General features: G+C 38.1%; 2 protein-coding genes across 2 annotated transcripts; one reads left to right on the plus strand and one right to left on the minus strand.

Annotated features, from left to right (window-relative positions):
- The first annotated feature begins 853 nt into the window (after positions 1-853).
- On the plus strand, positions 854-4,891 carry LOC140007909 (uncharacterized). Its single transcript, XM_072051593.1, has 2 exons — positions 854-1,381; positions 3,983-4,891. The coding sequence occupies exons 1-2, from the start codon at positions 854-856 to the stop codon at positions 4,625-4,627; spliced, it is 1,173 nt and encodes a 390-aa protein (XP_071907694.1). The 3' UTR covers positions 4,628-4,891.
- A 5,377-nt stretch (positions 4,892-10,268) lies between these two features.
- On the minus strand, positions 10,269-11,057 carry LOC140015549 (F-box protein At5g07610-like). The gene is made up of 2 exons (XM_072068220.1): positions 10,651-11,057; positions 10,269-10,563 (listed from the first exon to the last, which is right to left on the minus strand). The coding sequence occupies exons 1-2, from the start codon at positions 11,055-11,057 to the stop codon at positions 10,269-10,271; spliced, it is 702 nt and encodes a 233-aa protein (XP_071924321.1).
- Between the last annotated feature and the right edge of the window lie 5,753 nt (positions 11,058-16,810).

Below are 16,810 nucleotides of genomic sequence, written 5' to 3' on the forward strand. Positions count from 1 at the left end.
GAGACAATGGTCCAATCACGTCTCAAAGGACTTCAGCTTGTTTGAATTACAAATGACCTAAAACATATAGGAGATTCTTTCAGTTTTACAAGTAGTTATTGAACAAACGTGCAGCGCTCTTCACATTTTCCAGCTAGTTTAGTCGCATATCATGACCATGGTTCGCCGTCGCGGGTCGCGGTCACGTCGCGGTCTCGATTGTTCCACATCCGTCGCGGCATATCGGTTAAATATCGGGTGATACGCACATTATAGTGTATAAAATTTTTTTCAAAATCTGAAAAATTGACTAAAAATAGAAAATACCATTAAAAACACAATTATCAAATTAAATTTACTAAATACCTACATTATCATATATAGTTACTGATTATTAAATAAAATAATACTGTCATTACCATAAGGGCCTATAGCATTAGTAATAAATGATTTTAGAATCAAATGTACATTCTAATTCTATTTTATATGAGATAAATAATTATATATAAGAATAAAATTATCATATCTTACATAATACAATACAAATCTCTATACACAAAGAAAATAACGGTATTTATTTAATACAATAAAAAAAATATTTATCAAATAATATTATGAAATGCAAAGATATAAAGAAACAAGCATTTTCACTTAATTACTTGGGCCAAACTTGAACTTCAGGTGCTTCCAATTTTTCCTTCTATATTTTTCCCTGATCCGGTACAAAAGCCCCAGCTTCTCTTAGCATAATAAAGCATGATACGTTAATTGCATGTTACTTCGAAGACAAAACATGCTACAACAGCTTTTTTGCACTATCCAATTGTCCTTTTTTCAAATCTTTCCAGCTTTTCTACAAAGCAGGGACCCATAAATGAGAAAGGACAAGAGAGAAAAGACATCCCAAGGAGTAGCAACAGATGATGCAGAATCCAACTCAGCAACGCTGTCTTCCACTTCTTCAGCAGCCAAGGAGAGCATACGATCATTGCAACTAGTGTTGTTCCTCTCAGATTTGGCCGTCCCTTTCTTCATTTTTTTTCCAATTTCCCTTTCGCCCTTTTTCTCCTCCTTCACGGCCAGATTGAAGACCCCTTCGCCCGGTACAGATGACGAAGAAATTGAAGATCCCTTCAGCTCCAGATGTGATATTCAGCAGTCAACTTCATTCTTTTTTTCACTTTCCCTTTCCCTCTGTTGTCTCCTTCCCTCTCTGCCGTCACCCTCTGTTTTTCTCCTCTCCTTCCTTCATAGCCGGACGATGAAGAAATTGAAGAACCCCTTCAGCTCGCTTCTCCAAATAATCACTCTAGATACTGCTGTGACCCTCGTTCTTTCTTTTCTCTTTTCTTTCTCTCTGTTTTCTCCTTCCCTCTCTGCAAAAGGCACACAGAAATTGACGGTATGCTTCTCCCCTTATCCTCCTTTTCCCCTAAATCTTGTCTTTGTGGTTGAGAAAGAAAACAAGAAAGCATGGGTGGCCGACTCTCTGTGTTCTTGTTGCTGTTTATGATCTGACCGGTTCATATCCGAGTCGAATCCGAGAATTTGGCTGGTATCCTTCTACACCGTTCTAACTCGGTTAATATCAACTGTTTCGGAGCGATTCAAATCGGATATGGTATAATCGGCGTTTCGGGTATCGGTATCGGAACGGTAGGGACTGTTCTGGTTATGACTCGGCCGAGTTGGCGAACCATGATCATGACACAGCAGACAAATATCTGTTTTCTAAATTGATTACCAGTTTTGACAGAAGTTCATAGATATAGGAACCGCTTAACTACAGAGATTGTTCAGCGACTGGAACATATCATATATCATTGTTGAACAACTCAAAAGAAGAAGGGTACAGTAATGTCAAGTTTCATCTATTAAACAACAAAACAAGGCTAACAATTTCATTAGGTTGCGAACTCTTTTAGCTTTTGATTTGAGTGGTTTATATTTCAACTGCTGGAATGCTATTCCTCTGTTGATTGTTGCTCTCTTTTTCTGCTTGCAGTTCCAAATTCTAGTATTGCATACGTTCAATGTGGGTTGGGTTGTTCTCATTTATCTTCAATGGTATGTTCAGATATGTACCATTTTATTCTGTAGTTCAAGTTTTTGCCTCTCTATTTCATTCTGAACCTCCCGTTTCTCCAATTCTTTCTTACGCTCAATCAGCTTTTGTTTCCATGCCTCTGGCTGCATGCTCTGAAGATACCTTTTCAACTGATTAGCATGGTGTCCTGCATCTTTCGTATCTCTGATTCATGTGAACGGAAGAAAGTGAGGGAAAATCAATGCAGATATTGTCACTAGTGAAAAGGGTGAAAGCGAAATAACACTGCATCAAATCATTAACAACTAAAGATATCATTCTCTGGATGTGAGGAATGAGTACACACTTTCATTATGGAATCGACCCATCTCATCATTTCGAGTCATCAAATCGAATGAGAGTATAATAGTTTCATTGTATTTACGCTCACAAACCCTGAGGGACCTGCAGTTATCTTGTATTTCCTTGGTAAAATTGTCAATAAGCCGTGAAGTTATTTGCTTCACTTCACTTCTGCTTCAATATCAGCAATAGTCGTCAAATCTGCCTTCTCTTGAAGATATTCTCCAATTAATTCTGATGAATGATAATCATCAGCACAGGCAACCCATCTATACCACTTATCACCCGGAAGCATGGTTCAAAGTCTCTGCCGAGACCGAGACAACTCGGCTAAGTTGTCACCGGAACGAACCCTCTGATATGATATCGAAATGAGATGACTCCGAGATACTTGATTCACCGAGAACTCGTCTGAAAAGTCTCCGATACTGATAGTCTCGGCCGAATTGGTCCGAGTCAACTCACAAATTTACATTTGACAAATTTTCTTTTGTTAATTTTGTTAATTATTTTTGTTCAGCATATTTTTGAATATTATTTACAATTTTTAGAATATTAAATGATTCAAAATTTGCGTCTCACCGTGACCGATATGCCAAGACTGGCGTGGAACGGTCCAGGCCGTGACCGCGACTTTGAACCATGCTTATCACCCGTTATATGCTTCATAGTAATCCCTCCTACCAAGATTCTCTGCTTCAAAATTCTCTTCAAACGCCATTGCCTGAAGACAATCCTGTCTAGTTCTTGTTGAACTCAACTATTGCATACCCTGATAATGTTGCACAGTTCCAGAATGGTTGCACAGTCATTGGATTAAACCCTTTCATAGTCAGATCATTCTTAACCTCAGAGCCACAGCTTCCAACATCTTATCCATTTCTATTGTCATCAGGAACATTTGCAACAAATCCCATCCAAGGATATACAAATTCTGCATTTACATCTGGTGTAGCAATTGAATGCAAATTCATGGTGTAGCACCTACGATTGACCTTACGTGTACCAAAACATTGGCAAAATATAATGCATTTGCTATAGTTTCTGCTATCTAACATGATTGTTGTAAAATATATAGTATTTCAAAAATATTCTTTGTCCCACATCGAAAAAATGAGAAGTATTATTTTCTCTGTCCCACATTGAGAAGTGAGAAGGGTTGCAGTCTTTGTCCCACATCGGAAGTGAGAAGGGTTGCACCTCACTCTGAAGTCTATAAATAGGATCCACTTCTCCCTCAGAAAATCACCCCAGCAGCTTCAGTTAATATCTTTTGATAGCTGCTCTATCCCTCTCTCTCTCTCTCTTTTATTTTTTTTTTTGTTAGTTGATATCTTCCTGATAATTCTGTTCTCATCCTTTTTATATATATATCTGCTGGTTTTAATTTGCTAGTTCTGGTCCTTCTAGTTTGCAACAAGAAGAAAGTTTGTCTTTCTTGTTCGCAATAAATAGAAGAAGGCTTGTTTAATCCTGGGGAAACATTTCAATTTCATGAAATAGTTTCTTAGGACAGTGCTACGCACGACTCAAGCAGATAGTGTTAACATTGTTGTAGCCAATTATCCAACAATCTAAGAAACTAAGGCATCTGACAATGTTAGCACCCCGCAGCCTTCATCAGCAACTGTTGCAGTGGCACTACCATTCGCCAAGCCCTTTCCAGATGTATCCAAAATTGAAATTTTCGCCAATGAAAATTTCAAAAGGTGGCAAGAACGAGTACACTCACGACTCGACATCCATGGAGTGGTCTATGCACTAACGGAGTCCCAACCTGCTTCAACCACAGATGTCAAAATACAAGAATCGTGGCAATATGCCAATAAGGTATGTAGGCATACTATTTTACAAACACTCTTAAATGAATTATTTGACGTGTATTGTAGCTATATGCAAGCCAATAAGTCCCAGTATAATAGACTAAAAAATTCCAATTACAAGCCTAATATTCCCAACTTTAAGAAAAAGAAAGGCAATTGCCATTATTGTAGAAAATCAGAACATTATGTTGCCCTGTATAGATACAATAAAGGTGACAAAGCAAATGGTAATCCTCCTAAGGTTAATTTAACCGAAGGAGATGAAATAATTGCTGCAGTCATCTCTCAAGTGAACATTGCAGCTAATGTTAAAGAATGGGTGGTAGACTCTGGGGCTACTCGGCACATATGTGCAAATCGAGAAGCGTTTTCCTCCTATACTTCAATAGGGGATGATGAAAAAAATAGTCTACCTTGCAGACTCACGAACTACTAAAGTTCTGGGTAAGGGCAAAGTACTATTGAAACTCACTTCAGGAAATACTTTGGCTCTTAATGATGTGCTGCATGTTCCAAATATTCGGGCAAATCTTGTTTCTGTGGCTTTGCTTGGAAAAGTTGGGGTGAAAGTATCATTCGAATCTGAAAAGATTGTAATGACAAGAAATAATGTGTTTGTAGGGAAAGGCTATTGTAATCAGGGACTTTTTGTACTTAATATTTCCAATGTGATAAATGAAAATGCATCTTCTTCTGCTTATATTGTTGATTCCATTTCTTTATGGCATGCTAGATTAGGACATGTTAATATTGGTTATATAAAGAAAATGCAATCATGTGGTCTAATTTCTGGTATTAATGATAATATGGACAAATGTGAAATATGTGCAGAAGCTAAAATAACAAAGAAAAGTTGTATAACTGTCCATAGAGAAACTGAGTTATTAAATTTAATTCATACTGATTTAGGTGATTTAAAACAAACAATGACTAGAGGTGGGAAAAGGTATTATGTCACCTTTATAGATGACTATTCTAGATATACCAAAGTTTATTTACTTAGAAATAAAGATGATACTTATAATGCCTTTTTATCCTATAAGTCTGAAGTAGAAAATCAACTTAATAAAAGGATAAAAAGAATTAGATCAGATAGGGGTGGAGAATATTTAACTTTAGATAACCTTTGTGAACAGGAAGACATAATACATGAAATAACTCCACCTTATTCTCCAGAATCTAATGGAGTAGCTGAAAGGAAAAATAGAACATTAAAAGAAATGATGAACTCTATGTTAATTAGTTCTCATGCTCCAGATAATTTATGGGGAGAAGCTATATTATCTGCATGTCACTTACAAAATAGAATCCCACATAAAAAGACTGGCAAAACACCTTATGAGTTATGGAAAAATTATAAACCAAATTTGAAATATTTAAAAGTTTGGGGGTGTCTTGCTAAAGTCTTGTTGCCTGAACCTAAGAAAAGGAAAATAGGTTCTAAAACTTCTGATTGTATGTTTATTGGATATGCTGAACATAGTGCTGCATATAGATTTCTTGTGTTAAGAAGTGATATACTTGATTGTAATACAATTATTGAGACAAAGAATGCTGAATTTTTTGAACATATTTTTCCACTGTCTAGTAAAATTTCTCATGCACCTGTTGAAATAAATAAGGAAATTATTCCAATTGAGGAATTAAGAAGGAGCAAAAGGCCAAGAAAAGAATTTTCATTTGGAAATGAATTCCAAACCTTTCTTGTTGATAATGATCCTTTAACATACTCCGATGCTATTTCTTCTCCTGAGTGTAAATTTTGGAAAGAAGCAATTAAATCTGAAATAGATTCTATCTTGTCAAATAAAACTTGGATTTTGGTAGACTTACCTCCTGGTGCAAAACCTATTGGTTGCAAATGGATTTTTAAAAGAAAATATAACTCTGATGGCTCTATAGAAAAGTACAAAGCTCGTTTAGTAGCAAAAGGATTTTCTCAAAAATAAAATATTGATTATTTTGATACATTTGCACCAGTAACTAGAATTGCGTCTATTCGAGTTTTATTTGCTTTAGCTTCTATCCATAAACTTGTTATTCATCAAATGGATGTCAAAACAGCCTTTTTAAATGGTGATTTAGAAAAAGAAATTTATATGTTTCAACCTGAGGGATGTATTGTATCTGGACAAGAAAATAAGGTTTGTAAACTAATTAAATCTCTTTATGGCCTAAAACAAGCTCCTAAACAGTGGCATGAGAAATTTGATCAAGTATTGATGAAAGATGGTTTCTCGTCTGTAGAAGTGGATAAATGTGTATATGTCAAAATTATAAATGATCAATATGTGATAATCAGTTTATATGTGGATGACATGCTTATATTTGGTACTAGTCTAGATATTGTAAATAGTACTAAATATTTTTTGTCTTCTAATTTTGATATGAAAGATTTGGGTGAAGCCAAAATAATATTGGGTGTTAAAATCATAAGGAAATGTGATGGTATAATGTTGTCACAAGAACATTATACAGAAAGACTTCTTAGGAAGTTTGAAAATTATGATGTGACACCTGTGAGTACTCCTTATGATGCTAACACTCAATTAAAGAAAAATAATGGTGACCCAATTGCTCAGTCTAGATATGCTCAGATTATTGGGAGTCTGATGCATCTGATGAATTTTACTAGACCTGATATAGCTTATGCTGTATGTCGACTGAGTAGATATACTCATAATCCCAACCGTGAGCATTGGTTTGCATTAGTCAGACTAATGAAATATTTGAGAGGTACCATGAATTTTGGTATCCTGTATAGTGGATTTCCCACTGTATTAGAAGGTTACAGTGATGCTAATTGGATCTCTGATTCAAATGATACGAAATCCACTAGTGGTTATGTGTTCACCCTTGGTGGTGGTGCAATAGCATGGAAATCTGCTAGACAGACAATCATTGCTAGATCAACAATGGAGTCAGAGTTTGTAGCTCTGGAACTGACAGGGACTGAGGCCGAGTGGTTGAGAAATTTCTTAGCTAATATTCCTTCAACTAAGGATTTGTTGCCTCCTGTGTCCATACATTGTGACTGTCAAGCAGCGATTGCCATAGCTAAAAATAAATCGTATAATTGTAAAAGTCGACACATGAGATTGAGACATGATGTCGTAAAGCAGCTGCTTAGAGATGGAATTATTTCCATTGATTATGTAAAGTCAGAGTTGAATTTGGCCGATCCTCTGACTAAACCCGTAGGAAGAAAATTGATTCTTCAAACTACAAAAGAAATGGGACTTCGACCAACAAGTTGTCAATAGAGACAGTAACCCAACCTATGTGATTGGTGATCCCATGAAGTAGGTTCATATGGGTAATAACAAGTCAATATTGATGGTAAAGCACTTCAATTTAAGTCTCTCTAGAGATAAGTGCTTTGAGTAATTGTGAGGATGAGTTAAAACTCTTAATGAATTCATATCCCATTAGGGAGGTGTAGTTAAAGCAATATACACTTGATGAATTCACCTATATGAGAGTGGAGTGGGGCCGCTCCTATAAGAGTCATTGGTCAAATCTTTAGAGCTCTCATGAATAACCAGGCAGGCGCACGGCCAAAAAGCGCAAAATCGCGTTAACAGCAAATTATGGGTTGTAATGTGATTGATAAAATCTCTGTCATACATCAAGAGTTATTGGTTCATAGAAATTTATATTTCACCAATAATTCTGTAGATCATATTTTATCAATCTATGTTTGGTTCATAGTCCAAAAGACACCAATCTAATTACATTTCAACCAAATCCAGCAGAGTACTTTTAAAATTCTTCCTTTATTCAAAGAATTTTTTTGAAATAGGTGGGAGATTGTTGTAAAATATATAGTATTTCAAAAATATTCTTTGTCCCACATCGAAAAAATGAGAAGTATTATTTTCTCTGTCCCACATTGAGAAGTGAGAAGGGTTGCAGTCTTTGTCCCACATCGGAAGTGAGAAGGGTTGCACCTCACTCTGAAGTCTATAAATAGGATCCACTTCTCCCTCAGAAAATCACCCCAGCAGCTTCAGTTAATATCTTTTGATAGCTGCTCTATCCCTCTCTCTCTCTCTCTTTTTTTTTTTTTTTTGTTAGTTGATATCTTCCTGATAATTCTGTTCTCATCCTTTTTATATATATATCTGCTGGTTTTAATTTGCTAGTTCTGGTCCTTCTAGTTTGCAACAAGAAGAAAGTTTGTCTTTCTTGTTCGCAATAAATAGAAGAAGGCTTGTTTAATCCTGGGGAAATATTTCAATTTCATGAAATAGTTTCTTAGGACAGTGCTACGCACGACTCAAGCAGATAGTGTTAACATTGTTGTAGCCAATTATCCAACAAGAGGATGACAAAAAATTAGCCGCTCAGTCTGAAGAAAAAGGTACAGACCAATGAATACAACCAAAATCCAAAAAGAACAATGTTCTACTTGCTGGGGTTTTAAAAATCCCAATATGAGAAAATCAAGCACATACTTGCATATCACACCAAATAATTAATCGGGAAAAATTTGTACCCAAAATGTGGTTGAGACAAATCTAGGCCGCGGTGGATCATATATAGTAGTATTATTATGGTGGTGGGCTTTATCAATTCTTATTTAGCCTTGTATTTTTGAAAAAACAAAGTTAATCAATGCCAATAAAATTACAAAATAATCTAATACTTTAATCAAAAAAGAAAAGAGGAGAAAAAAAAAACCAAGACCATTGAAAGTTGATATGGAACTGCAAGCATGAGCTGACTCAACTTGCTAAACTCACTTTACCAGGCAAGTTGACTGTGATCCAAAAAAGATTGCCAAACTGATTTTTGTACATAAGTTTACGCAGGCAATGAAGGAGTAAATGATACTTTTCTAACTCCGCTTGAACAAAGTCCATGCCAAGACGCAATTCATTTCCAGTTTGAGTTGATTTATTCTGCACATGGCTTTCAATTGAAAATGATAGAAATCTCGTAAAATGTGGTAACTGGTTTAGGCCAAGAGACACTGGAAATGAAAATGATGCTGCCTTTTCATGTACTTTGATCTTATTCCTTGATCAATTTTAAGTTGGAGCAACTCCCAAGACTCCATGCAAAAACAGTAGTATGTGGTGGGGTTGTGCATGCCCATCTGAGGTTGGTTCCCTAAACTTGGGACCAAAAGCTACTTCCATCTCTTCACTTTGTAAAACTTTGATTGGTTTTATTTTGGAAAACTATACCTGAAATTCAACTTCAAGAAATCCTGCAGCTGAGTTCAATCGAAGATACTGCAGAAATCTATTCCAATTCCTGATATATTGACTGATATACTATATATACCGACGGAAAGTAAGATCGAAACCATAAACCATGTTCAGCATCTTGCTCAGACCATTTCCTTCTAAATCATGCATCTCTTTTCATGAGATAGTACCTGTTTGCATCTCAAGTTCCTGTCCCAAACTAGCTGATCATCCTAGTCGTAAAGATGTACCTATTGAGAGATTTACAGAATTTACTAGAACAAACACTTAAACATATCCCAAAAAAGGAGTATGGATTAATCAATGTTTGCATGTAGAGTTCAATCGATACACATAGCACCTGTATAATCTTATCTTTGGAACCAGGAAAGGTGAATGTCAGGTTTGACATAATACATGAATTGCAAGATCCTTCACTAAATAAACTTCTGATAGCTTTACTTTTGCCGGCATCGATCAAACAGCTGTGAGGGTCATGATATGAGGGTCGCATCTGTACCACTTGAATTGTGTCATGATTCATGAAACCCTGGTCAGGTTCACAAGGAGACCTTACCCTATCAAAATGTTTTGAATTATGAGAGAGTTGCACCAGTCGCGTGAGCAGTCGATATTACGAGGCAGAATCTGTGAGGTTCATTCTCCAGCGGAAAATAATACCGTATGCAGTTCATACGACAGAAATCCAAAGCAGTGCGTATTCTAGTTAACTGACTAAAATTAACACTGTACCTCAGAAGAACCCATTCTTAGTAGTCCCTCTTCATCTCCAAGAAGTATGCCAAAGCAGTGTTTGACCTCCGCAATTCAATCAGATGCAGGTGCCCCTTTGAAGACCGAAAGTGCAGAATCAACCTTTTTTCACTTTCCCATATGTATTGGAGTTGCCGGCATCATTTGAACGCACTCTTTATCCGTATCAAAATGCAAAAAAGGCCCCAACTTGCTAATCCAATGCACAGAATTATTACAGAAAACACCTCTTTTAAGATAATGATCCTCATTGGTTATGTCCAAAGCATTACCAGCTTCTCTCCAGATTTTGGTTTCAGATGAGTAGATAGAGAAGCGATATTGCATTCCGACAATTGAAACACAAACAGCTTTATAGTACTGCGACACGTAAGGATCAAATGCTATAGTCATGGACAATATTCTTGATGCCAGAGGACTCTCAAGATCAGGCAGTTTGATAGATTTATTTGTGGTGGGGTTACAAATGTACTATTCACAACAACAGTACTTCCCACCAGTAAAAACGCATAAACACAGCAAGCCATTGCAAGACCATATTCTGTGTATGTCAGGATTTGCACCAATAAAATTCAACGAGCGCAATGGATATGCTTTTTTGTAACCTTCAAGGTAAATGAAGGCACTTCTGGGATTACGAGGCTCAGACAAATGATAGAAAAGGAAGCCAGCAACGAAATACATGCCAGGGTTGCCTCGGAAATGTAGATAGCCAAATGCTGGATGGGAGATGATAGAGAGCCATTGCTTGGATACACATTTGAAAGTGAGTAGAACATCGACTGGCAGCTTCAGTAATACTTCCTCCAAAACTTGGTCAATGTCGGGGATTGACATGGACTGTGCACTTGTCTTCAGCAAGTCAAAGAAAATCTTAGTGCTTTCAGCTGACAACATTGTCAAGATAGAAGTCCTGAGTTAAGGAAATCAAATCTGGATTGAATCCATGCAAAACAAAATTAATACGGGCAGAAGCTTTCTTGGCAAAATCAATGTATCAAAAGACGTTTTCTTTTTCCAATTTCTCTATGACTGGTTAGAAAAACTACTCATTGGATGACACATTACACAATGATTTACAGCAACAGCTAAAATGTCATTCTCACACAGAATATTCTGACATAGCAACGTCTAGATTCTCAGGGTAAGTATTTGAAACCATAAAGGAGCTTCAAACAAAATAGAAAGAGTTAAAATACTTAGCTTGCTTCGGCAAAATAAGATTCACATGCTAAGTCACGTAGATTGAAAAACAGACAAAAAAAAAAAAAAAAGGAATTGGATTCTGATAAAGGTATAGCTGGGAACAACCCCGGAGATAGAAAATTCTATGGAGAGAGAAAGGAACAAGCTCAGAAAGAGAGAATTCTGATGTTAGCACGCATGTCAACCATCTGTCCTTTATTTCTGCAAGCGTGAAATATTCACTGATACTAACTGAATAGAAAATTCTATAGAGATTATTACCTCTTTGTTTCCAATTACATGATTGGACTTGATAGGTTCATTCAAGATAATAGATGGTGAGTGTTTAAAAAAATTTTGCAGAAATAACATTACATTGCCCAAGTGCATCCTATTGTGTGGTTATGTTTCTGCATCTCTTCCATATTTCTGCATTTCTCTATGTTTTACCTTAATCTATTAAAAAGGAAAAAAACAAAAAGAGTGAGAGCCTAGATAGCATTTCTCTATATGATAGCAACTCTATGGCTGAACTACCCTTGATCTTTGATTTGTTGCCTGAACTGTTACTGATGCATGACCTATTACCTAATCTATCCATTAACGCATGGTATCACCACTCTGTCAGTTTCTCATCCCATCTTCATTAGGCCCAAACAATAAAAAGGTTAATAATGAGAGAACACAATAGTTCAATTGAAGAATAGCTTCTATGATCAGGAAACCAAAGAGAGCTGAAATTTGATTTGACATAACATATTGAAAATTCTCTAGCAGCTAACAAAAGCCCAAACTCAACCATAACCCCTGATGCCTTTTCTGATTTTCAAGCAAAAACTCTAAAACAAATTAAAATACAATTTCAAGAGGCCAAATTCAGTATGCCAAATTTATAAACCTATCTTTCAATCAAGAAAACTGTGGATGGCCACCAGCAATCAACATGTTCCTATAGGAGGGAAAAGACAGAGCAAGAACAGGAGAGGCAGAAGGCGGAAAGGAAGGTGGGCGAGGAAAGCATCAAAAGGAACAGATATCAGGCAATAAGAAAATGGAGTCCGGGATATGCCTTTGGTTTGGGCTGTATAAATAGAGATAACCCTAGTGGGGGAATCAAAATGTTAGTGCCCAAATTATGAATAAATCCCATAGATTGGACTAATGAAAGCCTTAGATCTATTTCCAGAAGCCTTGCAAACACCAGTCTATCACTCTTTTTGCCCATGCCTTAGTTCCAGACCCCCTGACAAACAACTAGTATGCAAAAGAAACACAAAAAGAAGTCAAATAAATCAAGGGCTCCATCAAAAGAGAACAAATATAATCGAGAGCACCAATAGAAAACCTCGGTCAAACTAGTCTGGTTTCTGTCAGGGTCGGTGAATCAGATTTGGAAATTGGAGGGAAATGGGAAAAGAGAGAGAATCAAGAATGAGAGAAAGAGAGAAATGTAACAGAAATTTGTTATTACAATCAGATATCCTTACCAATCACAGAGCTCCTTATTTATAACCTAATGCAACCGACTAACTAACATTTTATAGTAAAGCGACACCGTTTCTCTTGCAACTGCTTCATTTAACTAGACTCACTAAAACGACGACGTATGATCGTTGTTCTTGACATTGCCTCCTCCTTCAGTTTAGACTTGTCCGCAAGTCTTGAATTCAGGAAATTGTTGCTCCATGAAATCCTTATCTTCCCAGGATGCTTCCTCATACTCCAATTGTTGCCATTTGATCAGATATTGTACCACAGGCAGCCCCTTCCTCAGAATAGCTCGTCTCTTCAGAATCATTTCTGGCATCAAGAGGCATTGATCCTGCAAATCGAACTCTGGCAAGGTAGTGGAGACCTGCTGTGGTGGACCAATTCTCTTCTTCAATAGAGAAACATGGAACACTGGGTGTATTCTAGCTGCAGGGGGTAATTTGAGCTTATAAGCGACCTCTCCTATCTTCTCTTCCACTTCAAAAGGCCCATAGAATTTTGCTGACAGCTTGAGGTTCTTTCGAATGGCCATGGTTTGCTGCCTATTTGGTTGCAGCTTGAGAAACACTAAATCCCCAACTTCGAAACTCCTCTCGGTTCTATGCCTGTCTGTAAAATATTTCGTTCGTTGCTGAGCCTTGAGCAGATGCTCCTTGATACTGGCTGAGATCCTCATCCTGTCCTGGAGTGCTTGAGCTGCTGCAGGAATGGTAGAGTCACAGTAGGGACCCATTGGTAAGGGTAATGCCTTGTAGCCATAGAGGGCTTCAAAGGAAGTCACATTCAAGCTTGAGTGATAAGCAGAATTGTACCACCATTCAGCCAGGGGAAGCCACTTACTCCACTGACTGGGAAATTCTCCAGTCATGCACCTCAAATAAGCTTCTACACACTGGTTAACTCTTTCAGTTTGACCGTCTGTCTCTGGATGGTATGCAGAACTGTAACACAATTTCACCCCCACCAATCGAAATAACTTCCTCCAGAAGTGGCTAGTAAAGATTTTGTCTCTATCTGTAACTATAGTTTCAGGCAATCCATGAAGCTTATACACCTGATCAATGAAAACTTGTGCCACCTGCCTGGCTAAAAAGGGATGAACCAGCAACAAGAAGTGACTGTACTTGGTGAATCGATCCACAACCACCAGAATAGTATCAAAGTTTTGTGAGGGTGGTAGTTTCTCTATGAAGTCCATAGAGATGTGTGTCCACGCTTGACTGGGTATAGGAAGAGGTTGTAGAAGTCCCGGATGCTGAATGTGCTCAGCCTTATTCCTCTGACAGTTATCACATGCCTGCACAAATCTCCTAACATCCTGTTTCAATTCAGGCCAATAAAATATACTACTGATCCTGTGCCAACTCACTCTCTGCCCTGAATGGCCTCCAATGGAAGAAGAGTGCAACGCTTCCATGATTTGCTCCCTGACTCCATTACTTGACCCCACATAGAGCTTCCCTCTGTACCTGATGATGCCATCACTTAGTTGATACTGGTCTGGAAATTCAGGTTCCAATATCATCTTGGCAATTAACTCTTGACAGTGAGAGTCATGCTCATAGCTTTTGACTATTTCTGTCATCCACACTGGTTTAACAGTAGTTAAAGCCAGGCAAGTGCCTGCCTCGTTCTTCTTCCTACCTTCCATTGCAGCTCTCCCAGAAAGTGCATCAGCTACCAAATTCTCACTGCCCCTTTTGTACTGAATTTCATAATCCAGTCCCAGAAGCTTGGTTAACCATTTGTGCTGTATCGCTGTTGTCAACTTCTGATCCAGTAAGTATTTTAGAGATTGATGGCCAGTCCTGATGATGAAGTGGTAGCCTACTAGGTAGTGTCTCCATTTTGTTACCGCCATTACTAATGCCAGCAATTCTTTTTCATAGGCAGACAGCCCTAAATTCTTTGGACTCAATGATTTACTGAGAAATGCAATAGGATGTCCCTCCTGCATAAGCACAGCTCGAATTCCCCCTCCACCCGCATCAGTTTCTACCACAAATGGCTGCTTAAAGTCAGGCAACCTGAGTACTGGAGCTGTGGTCATGACTCTTTTGAGCAAGTCAAAGGCCTCCTGAGTTGTGTCAGTCCAAAAAAATGCATCCTTCCTCAGTAGTTCAGTCAGTGGTCTACACAGGATCCCATAACCTTTAATGAATCGTCTGTAGTACCCTGTGAGTCCAAGAAATCCTCTTAACTCCTTCACTGATTTGGGTGTAGGCCAGGTCAGCATACTGCTCACCTTGGAAGAATCCATGCTAACTCTTTTCTCTGAGATGGTATGTCCCAAATAATCCACTCTAGTCTGTGCAAATGAACACTTTGAGCTTTTAGCAAACAACTGATTCTCCCTTAGCACAGTCAACACAAGCCTTAGGTGCTGCAAGTGTAGTTCCCACGTCTTACTATAGGTCAGGATGTCATCGAAGAAGACTAAAACAAATTTTCTCAAATAAGGTTGAAAAACTTGGTTCATTAAGGACTGAAAAGTTACAAGAGCATTAGTCAGCCCAAAAGGCATGACTAAAAACTCATAATGGCCACAATGAGTTTGAAATGCTGTCTTGTACACATCTTGAGGTTTGACCCTGATCTGATGGAAACCTGCAGTCAAGTCCAGCTTAGACTTATACTTGGATCCAGCCAGCTCATTCAGCAGCTCGTCCACATTTGGAATGGGATAGCAATCTTTGATGGTGATTTCATTCAGCTTCCTGTAGTCCACATAGAATCGCCAAGAGCCTTCCTTCTTCTTAACCAGTAAAACTGGTGATGCAAATGGACTGTTGCTGTGCCTTGCAATTCCCTGTTGTAACATCACTGTAACCTGCTTCTCAATTTCATCCTTCTGAGAATGGGGGTATCTATAGGGCTTAAGCTTGAATGGTTGAGCCCCTGACTTCAAGGGAATTGCATGGTCACATGTCCTGATAGGTGGTAAGGACACGAGCTGCTGAAAAACTTCTGAAAATTCTTCTAGCAAATCTTTGATTTCCTGAGGCTGCTGCTCCTCTCTTGTCCCTTCTGAGGCTCCTGCTGGGGCCATTTCTGCTTCCATGTTTCTGATAGCAAAGCATCTCTTCTTATATTCTATGAAATGCCTAAGGTCCTTACCCCTGATTAAATCCAATTCACAATCCTCTGAACTCCCTTGTAGGTGAACTGTTTCCCCTTGATACTCCATAGAGATCCTGAGGTTATGAAAATCAAACGTGATGGGGCTAAAATGAGTCATCCAATCCACTCCTAGCACAATATGCCAGCCACTCAGTTGCATCACCTTCAAATCAAAACCAAATTGATGTTGATTGATTTCCCATCTGACCCTTGGGCAGATGGCCTTGCTGGTTACACATGTTCCATTCCCCACAATAACAGAGAAGGGGGAAACCATTCTGTAAGAAATGTCTAGAGCAATGACCAACTCACTGTCAATGTAGCTGTCAGAACTCCATGTATCCACTAGGATTAGCACCTCCTCTCCATCTAGATGTCCTGTGATTGTGATAGTGTTTCTTTTGAGGGATTCTGACAGTGTGTGTAAGGACATTTCCATAACAGTTCCTGGATTACCAGTGTGCTCATCTTGTTCCCCCATTGCATCCTCAAATTCCGTGTCCTCTTCTTCATCCCCAAGGAAGAAGTTTAGATGTCCCATTTTACACTGATGTCCTGCCCCATACTTCTCTCCACACTTAAAACACAGTCCATTGTTCCTTCTGTATTGAATTTCCTGTGGTGAAATTTTCCTAGTGGAATTATTATCTGGAACTGTCCTTCTTGCATTGGAAAACTTGTGCTGGTTAACAGGGGGAATCCTATATAGATTGCCTGAGTTGGTACTTGGAGGCTGACTTTTATGCAAGCCGAACTTATTTTCTACTAGATTTTTCTGCACTTCCCTTCCTTGTCTATTCTGCAACTGCAAGGAGTACTCCTGTACTTGAGCCATTTCATAGGCAGCAGACAGC

The sequence above is a fragment of the Coffea arabica genome, chromosome 1e (assembly GCF_036785885.1).
Source record: "Coffea arabica cultivar ET-39 chromosome 1e, Coffea Arabica ET-39 HiFi, whole genome shotgun sequence".
Lineage (NCBI taxonomy): Eukaryota > Viridiplantae > Streptophyta > Magnoliopsida > Gentianales > Rubiaceae > Coffea > Coffea arabica.